General features: G+C 39.3%; 2 protein-coding genes across 23 annotated transcripts in view; both read right to left on the reverse strand.

Annotated features, from left to right (window-relative positions):
* Nucleotides 1–8030, reverse strand: part of LOC136844976 (longitudinals lacking protein, isoforms H/M/V-like) — a 188928-nt gene extending 180898 nt beyond the window's left edge. For 18 of the 20 annotated variants that reach the window (XR_010855023.1, XR_010855022.1, XM_067114464.1 and 15 more), the window contains exons 1-3: nucleotides 7525–7920; nucleotides 3012–3107; nucleotides 272–793 (exon numbers count right to left, since the gene is read on the reverse strand). Coding sequence is in view for 18 of the 20 variants with exons in the window: in XM_067114464.1 (XP_066970565.1) it covers nucleotides 272–793; nucleotides 3012–3092 (603 nt within the window). In the remaining 2 variants the exon portion in view is untranslated. Of the gene's footprint in view, nucleotides 1–271; nucleotides 794–3011; nucleotides 3108–7524 lie in introns of all 20 variants that reach the window. The other 2 variants (XM_067114467.1, XM_067114465.1) reach the window with 2 other exon arrangements.
* Nucleotides 8031–9529: 1499 nt separating this feature from the next.
* Nucleotides 9530–14136, reverse strand: part of LOC136844975 (uncharacterized) — a 43598-nt gene continuing 38991 nt past the window's right edge. For all 3 annotated transcript variants that reach the window (XM_067114452.1, XM_067114454.1, XM_067114455.1), the window contains one exon: nucleotides 9530–12461. In XM_067114452.1, the coding sequence (XP_066970553.1) occupies nucleotides 10987–12461 (1475 nt within the window). In that variant the 3' untranslated portion in view covers nucleotides 9530–10986. The remainder of the gene's footprint in view (nucleotides 12462–14136) is intronic.

Consider the following 14136-nt stretch of genomic DNA (forward strand, 5'->3'; position numbering starts at 1 on the left):
TAATTTATATAACTTTAATTGGAATCACACTACAACACACGTTTTCTAAATGTAAACTTTTTCATTTTCGTAAGTTCCAAACAGTTTTAAACATAGGAAAAATGTATGAACACAACACATCTAAAGAATAACAACACTACTAAAATTTCATATTACTGGTACATGGCATTTTCTTAAGGAATTAATAATGAATATCGACACCAAAGACAAAGAATATATACTATATTTACACTGCAGAAATATATAGTTCTCAGTCAGAGACAACACGTACCTGCTCAGCTGAGGAGGATTCAGCCTGGTCATCAACTCTATCTTGCAATCCTGAGGAATTCTCAAGGTTCCTGGCGCGTTTCGACCGGGGAACTGTTATATCTTCATCGTCGCTACGAACATGTTTTTCTTTTCTCCGTGGACTACTCCCAGTCGTGTCACGCCCTCTACCTCTATAATAACCCTCAAATCCGTCTCTACTCTCACTGTTTGTTCCATGCGAATCAACATCACTACACCTAGGAGGGTCATCTGGGACTGCCAGACCTTTGATTTGGAAGAGTTCCGCAACTTTAATCAAGCGCGCTAGATCACTCTGGGCTACACTGACTGACCCAATGTACATATAATTAAGCAAGGCTTCAAGTTCATCACAGCTGACATCCCTCAACACAATCACAGGGTGCTTGCAAGGTGTTTCCTGAAATATCTTTTCAAAGTATTCACTACAAGTAGCAAGTACAAATTTGTGCACTTGGTAAAACTTTCCCTCACAAGTGATGGTAACATCTGTGTATCTCTCCTGAAATGAAAAAAAAAAAAAAAATAAATAAATAAAATAAACAATTAATTACTGCAAACCTATTTTATGTTTTATACAAACCATATCTTTTCATAAAAACCCATTAATCATATACTGTATAGTAAATGCCTCTCCTGTAAGGCACTTTAACACAGTATTGCAATATTTCTGTGGCGTCATGACTTTTGGAGGCCTCTACTAAGCATTTCCACTCGTGTATGATGCCTGCAGTACTCTCACTTTGTGTGTGATTGTAGTCAAATTAGTTACTCTTCTCAGCAACACCATCAAATTATTTACACAGAACCAACACACACTATCTTTATCCATGTTTTGTGCACTTGCAAAATAAACTCAATTTTCATGAACCCGAACATCTCCAGCTAATAAGCACTGAATCCACAGAGAAACTGGTTCTTCACTGTGCAAGCAAAAGCTCTACCCTTGGCATTCCTACACAACCAGTTCATTCTTTTGTGATGCAAGGAAGGAAACAAAAATAGGAGAAAAAGACAATACTCGGTATATAGAAAATACTGTACACATTTTGTTTTATAAAAAGTTTGTTCCATCACAGCCCATTCATTATAGAGAAGGCTGAATTATTGTGGCAGGCTGCATGCAAGAATTGAAATATATGGGCCTTGAGGACTAGAAGACAAGCAAGTAGAACACATTACTGAGTGGTTGTTTAGATAAGGAAAGCTTCCACTTAGAAATATATAAGTACTTAGTTAAACAGAACCAATTTGCAAAAATTTAGTGTTTAGAAGAGGTAAGAGGTCTTCTATAGTTGAGTCATGAGAACTGAACATAAAGATGAGATGTGAATGAGTTCACCATGAAACTTCAAGTGCCATAATATAGGGTACATGTAAAAATGGAATAAGATGACTTTACTGGTAACCAGAGTAGAGGTCTGATCTCGAGCCCATGAAGGCTGAGGAACCCTGCAGGTTAAGTCTGCAGGGACTGGCTGTAATGTCTCAGTGTCTACCAGAACTGCTGCCTAATCCCATACTCCAGCCTTAGCACACTGGAGAAGGCAAATGAGGAAATGTATGACTGGAATGAATGCCAGGCTTTGTGATAACAAAACCTGGCTAGTGGATGTCACCCATGACTGGTACACCAGGAGGGAACCCAAGTGAAAACAGACAACTATTAGATTCCACTAGAATAGTTGCAAGCCCATCAGTCACAACTGAGTGCAAGGAGGGCTGAGGTAACAAGTACAAACCAAATATATTACACTAACAAGGAAAAGACAACTGCACTGGTACCAACAGGTAAACAACAAATATTACACTGGAATGGAATACACAAAACACGATCTTCTATGAACAGAAAATGAAATACTCAGGTAAAGTGGAAACAAAAACTTCAAACAAGAAAGGTAAGTAAGCAAGCAAGCAAGCTGTGAATGACGTATACCTATAGCAATACTCTTGTCTTTATGATAGCACAAGTCATAAATACACAAGGAAAACAAATTACAGTACAGGCTAAGTTCAAAACACAAAAGTAGAAAAACAAGAACTGAAGATGGCTAAATGAAAGGGCTGGTAAAAACTTGAGCAAAATCTGGGAACAAAGAGCTACAAGTAGAAAACACCAAGGCTCACAAAAAATTAACAGGGCAAGTAGGCTTTCAAGGGTAGCACTAACAGATCCATAACAGAGAACTTTTATGTGGCTTCTACGATGATGTGCCTTTGCTTCCTAGACCACAAAAATAAGACATTTTATATGATTTAATGGGCTGTACTAACCCACCATGGAAACCACATGAACAAGTATCAATAGTTAGAACTTTATATATACAGGCAGTCCCCGGTTATCGGCTGGGGTTCCGTTCCAACAGCGTGACAAGCAAAAATCGCTGATGACAAAAAATTGGTGATCTTCGGCGCTTACTGGCGCCAACAACTAGGTATAGGTACTGATACCCAAAGATCTGCACCTCTGTTATGTATGTATCAGCGCCCACACCCAATTATCAGCACCGATAAGCGGATATCAGCGATTTTCAGCGTAGAAAATCGCTGAAAATTGCCAATTTTCATTGCTAGACAAGCCCTGTACGACCAGATTGCTGATAACTAAGCCCGCCAATAACTGGGGAATGCCTATACAGTACTGCATTTCTAATACAGAAATAGTTTGTGGATTCAATTTAACTTTAAACCATAACACAATATTTCAGTAAAGGCCATACCTTTGCTCTCAAAGAAGAAATCGTCTTGCAAAATGTAGAACTGTGGTTGTTCCATGTTAATGCAAGCAAACCTTCTGCCATCTTGGACCTCAATACCTGTAAAATATATTTAAACCTTTGGGAAAGAACTCCAAATATGGTTTAGTACAATGCTATAAACTAGTAAGAAAAATTAGCCTACTAAACTCAGTAAACATGACAACTTGATAATTGCTCTCCGAGTTACTCTATATCTGTATAAATCTTATGATGTGAGGAACTTATAAATCTGAGAGACAGATAACAAAATGGGCCAACTAATGCAAGTAAGATATACTGTGTAGAGTTATGGCCAAGTTATATGGAACAAAACCCCAACTGCTTTCATACGTAAGTTTACTAATAATTTCATTCAAAAAATCAAGACAGAAAATCTACTTTTCTACCAGTTTAAATTTACTTTTCCAACCAACAATGCTCATTTTCTATCAACAGTATCACTTTAATTTCTCCCACAATAAATTTCTATGTTTAACTTGCATGTCAATGACAGTTTTAACAGTGTCTTCAAAAATGAAATGTTTGTTAAATATTTAAACACATATATGCCAGCTGGATGACTTTTATACACAGTGTTTTGCAGTCAAAAAGTGTAAAGTACTTTACAAAAGAAGGCATGTCTACTCCAATAGGAAAGCCATACACTGTTTGGTAATTAGGAAAAAGAAATTTTTTAATTATTTTTACTTTTCTTATATATAAAAGCCAAAGCTTTTTATTTACAACTACTACTGTATCTATTCAGTGCCAGCTGGAAAGTTGTTGATATTTGGAAAATGCATGATCAACTGGTGGAAGGTGGTTGAGTATGAGAAAAAAAAAACCCTCATCAGCCATAAGCTAGTACTATTTCCTTTGGCGTCATGGATTACTTAAGGGGGTTGAGGAGAATGGACTTATGAAAAAAAAAAAAGGCTTTAGTTTGTTTACCCATGAATAATAAAAATTACTTTAAAATAGTTCCTATTTCTTTAAAAACTCTTCCCATTAAATTACAAACCATAGCCTTAAATGTAGGACTCATTCTCAGGAGCTTCTCTTGACAAAGATGGACAAGAATGCAATCTAGAGAAATGGAGCTCCAACTGGTGGGACCCCATCTATGAAAACAGTGATGATGGTCTACTTCCTTGGTACACATTAGTTGGGGCTATCTCAACAAGTGTGGCTAACAGAGAAGTGGCCAAAGGAGAATGTATGGGTACTTAAACCAAAAGAGCTGTCAGATTGGGACACAACTCAGTACTGTATGGGACCAACTAGAAGCTACCGGGGTACTATCTGGAAATTACACCATTTTCATCGAGTCTCACTGTGCTGCAAATAAAATTTACTATACAGCCAAGAAATTTATCTTTTTTAGCCGGAGTGGCTGGTGCTAGGTTTCTGTTTCCTAACATCAGCAGTTATCGCTCTGACAGATAATTTTGTTTGTCAATTTTTCATAATCTTAACAAATATTTACTGTCCACAATTGATCCATGATCCCCTTTTCCTGCTGACAGTGACCAGATTTGCCAAACAGCAGCTCCTATATACAGTAAATATGCCTCGCTGTTAAACTCCTCAGTTCCAGAGGTCCTTTATTCCTCACAGCGTTGAATTGTGGAACAGTCTGAGGATGTTGTTCAATTGGAACCTCAAAAGTTCAGCCACAATAGACAGGTGTTTATTTATTATTCTGCATACAAAATTCATACAAGAGAGGCCAATAGAGGCACCAGGCCAATTATGCGATGTGTTGCTGTCCTAAAGCAATTCTGCTTATATTTATAATGTGCTGACATTTTTATCTGTCTGCTTATTAATCTGTTAACCCTATTTTTTTCTTTTCTATTAATCTGTTACCTATTTTTTCTTTTCTGATAACTGATCTCTTTGTTATTTCCTGTTACCTAATGTTACTTCTTGAACACCATATTCTTTGGAAGCTTGAATTTCAAGTCAATGCCCCCTGTGGGCTTCTTCCATATGAATTGGGGTCCTCTTCTGAATAACAATAAAAATGCTCAGCTAATCATTCAACAAATCACGCTACCATTGGGAGAAAAGCAAAAATGTTCAGATTGTCCATAGGGCTGCCAAAAGTCATCCTCCCAAGCTGCCCAGGGGTCTGGACAAGAGCAGAGTACCAGAACTTTCAGCTTAACTTTGTGGTAAATACGTTGATTAAAGTTGAAAAGCCTTTTCCCATTCAAGAATGTACAAAGCAAACACCTCAACTAGTAGGCCCCTGGCAGTTGAGCTGGTATGCCAAAACATTCCTGCTATATGGAAGGCCCAAGGCTGACGTTCAACAGTGTGGCATATGGCCCATCCATACATCTTCATTGCCACTTCAAAGAGTGAATTAAGAGTCCTCTCCCTCTCATTATTGTAATTTCCTAAGGTTCAGTTATCACTCATCAACACTGTTACCATCACACAACCTCGGAATGTTGTAGCTACCTGCCCTGCACATGTTGTCAAGAATGTGTGTTCATTCTCTGTCCACACTGCTGAGGGGAGAGATTCTCACCGTGTGTGCCCTATCCTTTCTTGGTGCATCTGAGAAGCATCTCTGGGAGTAAAGAGTTAAAAGAACTTAGGTTTCCCCTTGTCTGGCCACCAAGTAAGGTTCTCTCTCTCATGGACTAAAGGCAGAAGGTAAGAGGGAGAGTTGCTTGGGGAAAACCAATGCCGCTTCAGTTTTCACTAGAGAGAGCAACGGTGGAGATGCCTAAAGGCATGAACTTCTCAAAGGAGGGCAGTTGACCATGGATGACCTGCCATTCTGTGGTAACTGTGCTGTTACCTCCTTTAACCTGCTGAGGCTCAGGGAGTTAAAAAAAAAAAACACTCGCTGCTACCACATCTATCAGCATGCATCATATTTGCCAGCTGCTTGGGCACATGATCCAACTTCTCCCAGTTTAATTTGATCCCTACACAAAGCAGTCAGCCGACTAAGCACTAAGCTACCTTGTGACAAATTAAAGACAAGTAACAGGCCAATCAATTACACGAATCGACTTCCTGGTCTACTCTAGCCACTCGGCTTAAATTATAGGTAGCTCTAGACATGCTCTTTAAACTTATTTAACCAGAAACTAAACAAGGTACCTAGGACTATTTGACGAAATACACATTATTTCTTTACCATTTATTTTCATCTCATCAATCTGAATGAGATAAAAATAAATGATGTCTGGTATAATCAGTCATTGTATCAGGCAAAAAACTAACTTTGCAGAATGATGCGTCACTATCTAATGAATGTCACTAAGGCCCTCAGTCAAATGTACTGATATATATTGTTTTATTATTTACTTATTTTCTTTGTAATTACAACATAATGTCATGTTAGATACTATATTTTGGTCATGTTAGAGGGTCAAAGGGAGCATAACAACTGGTCAATTAGGATTCTTCGCCCTGGGTCAAGTTAGAGGGTCTAAAGTGTACTGTATACTGCACACTCTGTCATGTGAGATGCAACTCCTATGTTAAGTCAGGTTAAGGTGGGGTAGTTACATTCCCAAAAACTTGCCATTCTTGCAAAGTACAGAAGCAATTATCAAAACAGCTCGTGACTCCTTCAGAAACAAAGATTCTTCCTACCTACTCATTAGCATACACACAGCATGATAATCTAGAAATTTCTACAGCATGATAATCTAGAAGTTTCTACACCTTAATACAAGATCATGAGTACCGAAATAACCATACATTTGTAAAAGTAATTAGTTTCAACTGCACAGACTACTGATCACCCGAAAGTGAACAGGGGGCAGCTCATCAGATTAAAAGGAAAGGGCCTGGCCAAATTTGGCAACTTACCCTAGGCTATGTATCACTGGCCATGTATATTATGGAAACCATTCTTGTTGAAAAATGTAATATAATCAACAATTTCTTCAATATAAGATAGGCTGCATAAGCTGTTAACCCTTTCAAGATTCTGTTGACAGCATAGGATATCACATTACTTCAACATGTTTTTACTTTTCGTCCTGTTCCATTACATTACAACAAAATACAAATGGGTCTATTCAGCATCAATATGACACTGTACAGCATTAAACACTGAAGAGTAAAATTATTATGTGCAATAAATGAAAATTTTGCTATGCAAGCCTACAAGCCAATGGCCTAGTACTGTAGTGTGATTTAGTTATGGGTATCAAGCATTAAACTAGACCTATGGTCATAGGACCTGGGAAATTAGGCCTATAAAGTGGTTCGACCCAATTATAACCAGTGAATACATAACAAAAAACATCCAACATTATGAAACTTAAGCCGTAAGTTTTTAATATGGAATTAGGCCTCATTCACTGCCCTGCTGCCTAACTAGAAAGGACACATGTGATGGGCATGACTAAAGTTCAAAAGGTCGTGTAGGCCTAGACTACGTGATGCTAGACCTCAGTTAAGGTAAACTTCAGAAGCCTGTATGACACTCGCTCAGGCTGGCTGGCATCAGCCCACTTACATTCAGCTTTCAACTCCTCACTACTTTGGATGGAAATCAGTCTCTGCGGTTCAACTCGCACACTGTCACGTAAGAGGAATGCGAACACTTGGCCATTTTGACACCCGAAATGTTTAGTCGCCAGATCAATTCGCCATTGGAAGGGATACCGTCATCACCACCACCACCTCGCCATTATTCGCTCTTCTTCGCGAGTCAGGTCCCGCTCGCTCATCTCTCCGGCATCAATTCGGTCTCTCGCTCACATCACAACCGACAGTCAACAGTACACTCGTTAATAGTCGACAGTGAACTCGTAGGACGAGCAAATGGCCGGCGCTTAACTAGTTCGGTCAATGTATAACGGCTGAATACAGTAAACAATACTAGTTCGGTGTCGCGTCGCCAGGTGGCACTGGTGGCACGGGGGTGGGCGGGGCCCAGCAGTTGATGATAATGGTGGCCAGCGAAAGCCGACGGTGATGCTATGAGGTCGCTTTGTTCCGATAACGCGCCGCGACGGATCTGAAATTCCATGAAATGTGGTGACAAAATAATATACCTGTCAATTAGAGTTGTACATCAATTGACCCGTTGAAGGTCGTTTGGGTGTTAAATACATCGGTAATTTTAGAGCTACTTTCGCGCTAATATTTTAATTGCTTGCCAACCATTCTATAGTTATTATCAAACGGACGGAGAGGAAAAAATGTTACCTATCCTTGGTACGGTATATAGATATGTCCACCGGTCTCAAATATCTTTTTTGCTAAGTTTTCTTACATGACAGGTCGCGTCATTGATGCCTATAGCATATTTCAACCAGTAACCGAATTTGCCACTCAAACATGCCATGAAAATTATATTTCCACCTTGTAACATGGCTACGATGGTTTCTACTGGGTGAAAATGTACATCACAATGGGCGTTATTCAAGTGTCCCATAATGTATGACTGCCTCGGGTTTTCCTCATTGTAGTTACAAAGAGCATATAATATTCTACATATTAATTATTGTAATATGTCCCTATCAAGAAGATTTGTTTTAATTTTCTTTTATTGATATTTAGGTTTCCAAATGATGAAATGTGCAGCCAAGCAAGTAATTTTTTTAGTGCTTTTAGACTATTTACAATGATGGAAAATTACATTTTAAAATAAAATTTGGTAGTTAAAAAACCTCGACATACTGTAAATTTATAAATACTCGTGTTGGAACATGATGGACTCTCGGTGACGAACATTGACCATCCACAATGAAACGGGTTAATGGTTCCTTTAGAGTACAGAAGCTGTATGAAGACCCGTCCTCGATCCAAGATAAACGATGAAGGAACGCATATACGGTACCAAGGTCCACGGCGCGGCATCTACCTTGCCCTTTCTCATTAGTGGCGCAACCTGGGGGAGGGGATGCCGGATTACTATGGCGTCGGCCTACCACTCGCGCCTCTTGAAAGGGTCATTTTCTAAGTCAAACTAGAGAAATTTTCTGGATTTTCTCGCGCTTTTTTTTTTTTTTTTTGCTATGAAAAATTCTTTTCGTAATATACTGTAATGGTGTTTTGTTGCTTATCAGTAAATAGGAATTTGGGTGTTTTTCTCGTTTCTGTTACAACCCATTCATTGACAGAACTTTGCATATTATGATTAACAGCGTTTGTGATTATTTGGCGACACCTCTCATCAGGGAATTTTTAAAGTTATCAATCAATTGTCCGTGCATGAAAATTAAATGTACACGACCATACATTGAACGTAATTGATTATCAGAGGTCCAAATTTGGTGGAAAAAGACCCAACCACCTCCAATTGGCCTGGTTACGGCCCAGCGTTATGAATGAAGAATGCTTTAAAACAATAACTACAGGAAACCATGTAAATGCTTGCAAACTAGTCACTTTCAAATTCATTCAGCCACCAACTAGCTTTCTGGCACCACTTGTGAATGGAACCGTGAGCCCACATTTTATCGCAGACCTCTAGATGCTTTGATGATAATGGGATTACTAATGAAAACTCCAAAATCTTTTAGTCATTTATTTGATTCATGATTCACACTATTTAATCTTCTAGTTAATGAATTTATTATAATTACGGGCTAAAGACAGTGAAAAGGAGTTGGAGTGGTCGGCAGCACGATAAAGAGATCCAGAAAAGTATGTAAAGTCTCCGCTGACACAGCGAACGAGTACACTTTACAATGTAAAAATAGACAGAACTCAAAATGGATATAGTCTTGATGCCTGTGAACGAAGAAATACACAATTGACAACAGGTCAACAAATATATACACATTTTAAATGATTGAATTCGTGTGACCTGGCACGTTAGGCGTGACCAATTGTATAGGCGAAGAAAATGGGACGTCGCCATAGAAAACTTGCTCAGCGGAGACTTTACAAGTATACCTTAGTTTTACCAGACCACTGAGTTGATTAACAGCTCTCCTAGAGCTGGCCAGAAGGATTGGACTTATTTTACGTGGCTAAGAACCAGTTGGTTACTTAGCAACGGGACCTACAACCTATTGTGGAATCCGAACCACATCATAGCGAGAAATGAATTTCTATCACCAGAAATAAACTCCTCTAACTCTTCATCAGCCGGCCGGAGACTCGAACTCGGGCCTAGCGAGTTCCAGTCCACAGCTCTACCGGCTCCCCCAACGAAGAGCTAAAAAAAAAAAAAAAAAAAAAATCCAGAAAATAAATGAGAGGAAGTAAAAGGGTCTACAGGTGGAATTGGGAGAGGAACCCTCAATTGCACTAAGAATTAATAGTTAAGAGATTGGACAGCAAGACTGAAGGAAGAAGCGGGAATGGTGGCAAAACAAAAGCGGGTGCAGAAAGAGGCCGAAGGGACACACCAAACACCCTTGAGGCATTGATGCCTACAGCGCCCCAAGTAAGGTGCACTGACGGCATTTACCGCCTACATGGATTGTGTGGTCTGGAGGCATTGAGAGACAGGTTGAGGAAGAAAACTTAATTTTTAACATAATTCAATTTAAAAAGAACACTGCCCAAATGGGTTGTAATTTTCCCTTAATTGAGACCCTTAGAAATTATAATCATATGTATATATATGTAAATATAACTAAATATCCAAAGTGAGAAACCCAAGTGCAACTTTAATTTAAAGTTTGAAAATATGCGTCGTGGATCATATTAAGATTTTTAACTTTATGTTAGTTATGAATAACTAACTTATCCTGGATGAATTCAACTTATATAAAATAGGAAATCTTAGGCAGACGACAACAATAAACAATGCATATAAAACTTGTTTCAAATAAGGCTTGAATTGAACACTTGAAAGAATTTAAGTTAAAAAATTATTTTTTAAGTTAATATTACGAACTAATGAATTTAACTTGTGTCTTAGACAAATTTGCCTTTTATTTTACCCGCCTCTGCAGGAATCTCACACTTGAATAGTTTTAAATTAAAATCAAACTTTGGGAAACTTGAAAGAAACACACTAAAAAGGTGACACGTGCTCCACTAAGTCAGGTTTTGGCGCGTTAACCTTCTTCACCAGCTTCTGCAGGAATTTCGCATCCTCCAGCGCATCGTGGGCGTCATACCCTTCTCCCAATAAATGTTCCACCAGAACCTCCTGTTTGTACTTAAGGCCTTGCGTCTTGAATTCCGGCAACGTTTTTCGGAAGAAAGGCAAAGTGTTGACAAAGCCGCGGACACTCTTCTGAAACTCCTCGTGCATCCCTGACTCGTGCACGTGGTACAGCAAATGCCTTTTATCGAACGGAGCATTGTGAGCAGCTAGCAAACACGGGCCTATAGCCTCCAGCCACTCAAGAAATTTCTGCAGAGCTCTGCCCACGGGCAGTGTTTCCAACGGTTCCCACGTTAACGGGTTTGCAGACGTTCTTTTCATGAGAGTTCCATTTTCATTTTTCAGTCCAGTCACTTCTTCAGCTTTGGGGTGAATTGGCTTAGTGGGTGTTACGTACTGCATAAATGAGTGCTCATTGCTCACAGCTGCAATTTGCAGTATGTCAACTCCAGTGCTGAATCCACCGGTTTCCAAGTCGAAATAAACAAGTTCTGCATTCATGTACTTCTCCAGGTCCTTCTTTCCTTTTCGAGGTCTCTTTGTAGGCTGACTGGCACTCTCGCAGAGCCTTTCTTCTTCTTTTCCTTCCTCCTTAGAATTTACTAAAATGCGTTTTGCATGAGTTGCCTTCGCACCTGCATCTTTTGACTTTTGGCGATGGTGACTCGGAATTAAATTCTTCACTGACTCATCATAATCTGTCTGAAGTTGAGCATCATTACCTGTGAGATTCTCACTTGCGTCTGTCTTGGATTGATATTTTGGGGTGCTTTTAGAGGAGCGATACCTGTCCTGCCTTCCGTCTAAAGTTTTCAAGGACTGGCAATTTCTTTCCTCTGTACGACTTGGCAAGACAACTCTTTCATTAGAGGTCGCTGTTTTACTGTGATGTTTTATGTGCTTTGGGGTATCTTCATACCTCCCTTTAGCTTTCTCGATCATGTTGTTCTCGGCTACAGTAGGTGACGTATGAATTTGATACCCTATAGTTTTGTCAGCTACAGAACATCCAGAAATTACTTGATAGTTTAGAACATTCAGAGGTAGCACTCGCACTTCTACAGCAGAGCTGGAAGATGTGCTGTCGGACTCATTACAAGACACACGAGGCTGTCTGACTGGAGAAAGCTCCTTTCCACTGGATGCACCCATATTTTTCAGTTCTGTCCAAGAATAAGGAACATGGCCAGGTAGATACACGTTCTCCTTTGCTATCCTGACTGGATAACTTGGTGTTTGATGTGGGTGTTTTCTGACTGAGCTGCTTGTAGGACTTGCAGAATGCTTCTTAGTTTTGGATTCCTCACCAGTTTGACGCAGGGGAGGCCAGTGCTGGTTGCTAGTTGCTACACTGCTAGTCATCCCATGGAAGGATGAACCTGGAAGAAATATGTCATATTAATTTTAATTATCTTCAAGATTTTACACGCACCTACACATACATAAATGTACATTTTTTGTATGTGTGCATGTGCAGTTTAAGCAAGTATTTTATGAGAAAAAATCTTTCGTCATCTTTAGCATAGCTATCAAGAAAACTGTGAACTTTATTTCAAAACGGGTACTGAAGGTGGAAAATACTTAAAATAGTTAGCTATCCGCACAGGTGAAAAGAAAATTAAACTAAAAATCTAGCTTGATTTATAGAGCACATTACAGGAAGTACTTAAGAGCTGAACTGATAACATGTTGACTGGCATGCATCTAGAGAGAGAGAGAGAGAGAGAGAGAGAGAGAGAGAGAGAGAGAGAGAATCATTAGGCCTAACTGAGATCGAAAGAAAGACACACCTGCCAGACATTAGGAGTCTCAGGATTACTCCCTGACAACTGCATATTACTGTATAGTGTTCGGGTCTAAGTGGACTTCATAATGTGACTGTAAGTGTACTTTGTTCATGTTAAGCATCTAGCAATGTATCTATTTTATACTTTCCGTGATATGAGGTTTTTTTTACTATTAAAAGTTGAACGAGCACACAGGTTTAACTTGCCCACCATTTATAGGAAACCTATCTTGTCACTCTAGACCACCACGTTCATTCCCAGCAATTCATTTGCAGCACTGCATTTTCACGATTTCCCTGTACAGTATAGTATACCCATTAGGTAAATATGAAATTTATCTAAAATGGCAAGAAATCTCGTTGATAATATTCTCATTTTACAAAAATCCTGTTGAACTTAGTATTTTAACTATTTAGACATTAAAATGTTTACATGGAAAAGTGGCCGAGTCTTCACCTACTCTTCTTTCACACGGCTACCTTTATATGAGAAGCAATAGACTGTAAACACTGCTTTACATTTTCTTATAAATACAACAAATAATAAAAACTTATTCTAATGATCCTACTATGAAAAATATTAAGTAGAGTTACAGACAAAAACACTGAATGAATAGGCTATGCACAACATTATATCTCTCCAACAGCTATGATTCAAGAAAAACAAAGAAGAGAAATGGAGTTGCCTAAACATTTGTAATTATATAGCACAATGGCTTCACACACATGCAGATGTGTGTGTATATATATATATATATATATATATATATATATATATATATATATATATATATATATATATATGGAATAAAATAGAGAATAGCCAGTGTACCATTTTAGTTCATTTCCCAAAATTTCAAGATATTATCAGGTCTCACTTTCAAGACTGTAAAACAATACAAAACATACAAATTAAAAATAGACTCTGTAAAGACGTAAGCACCAGCCACCCCCGCCCGCTGATACCCGGCTCCTGCCGACGTCTGGTTTTCGACATTATCCACAGGCTGTCCCACCCCTCCGACAGGACGACGGCCAAGCTGCTGGCAGAGAAGTTTGTCTGGCACGACATACGGAAGGACGCGACGACCTGGGCGTGGCAGTGCATCCAGTGCCAGACCAGCAAGGTACAGTGCCACACCGAGTCGGGGGTGGGTGACTTCCCCCAGCCAGGGAGGCGCTTCGGACACATCCACATCGAAGTGGTAGGCCCCCCTTCCCCCATCAGGCGGGGCCAGATATCTCCTGACAGTCGTCGACCGCTCCAC

The sequence above is a fragment of the Macrobrachium rosenbergii genome, chromosome 13 (assembly GCF_040412425.1).
Source record: "Macrobrachium rosenbergii isolate ZJJX-2024 chromosome 13, ASM4041242v1, whole genome shotgun sequence".
In the NCBI taxonomy this organism is placed as follows: domain Eukaryota; kingdom Metazoa; phylum Arthropoda; class Malacostraca; order Decapoda; family Palaemonidae; genus Macrobrachium; species Macrobrachium rosenbergii.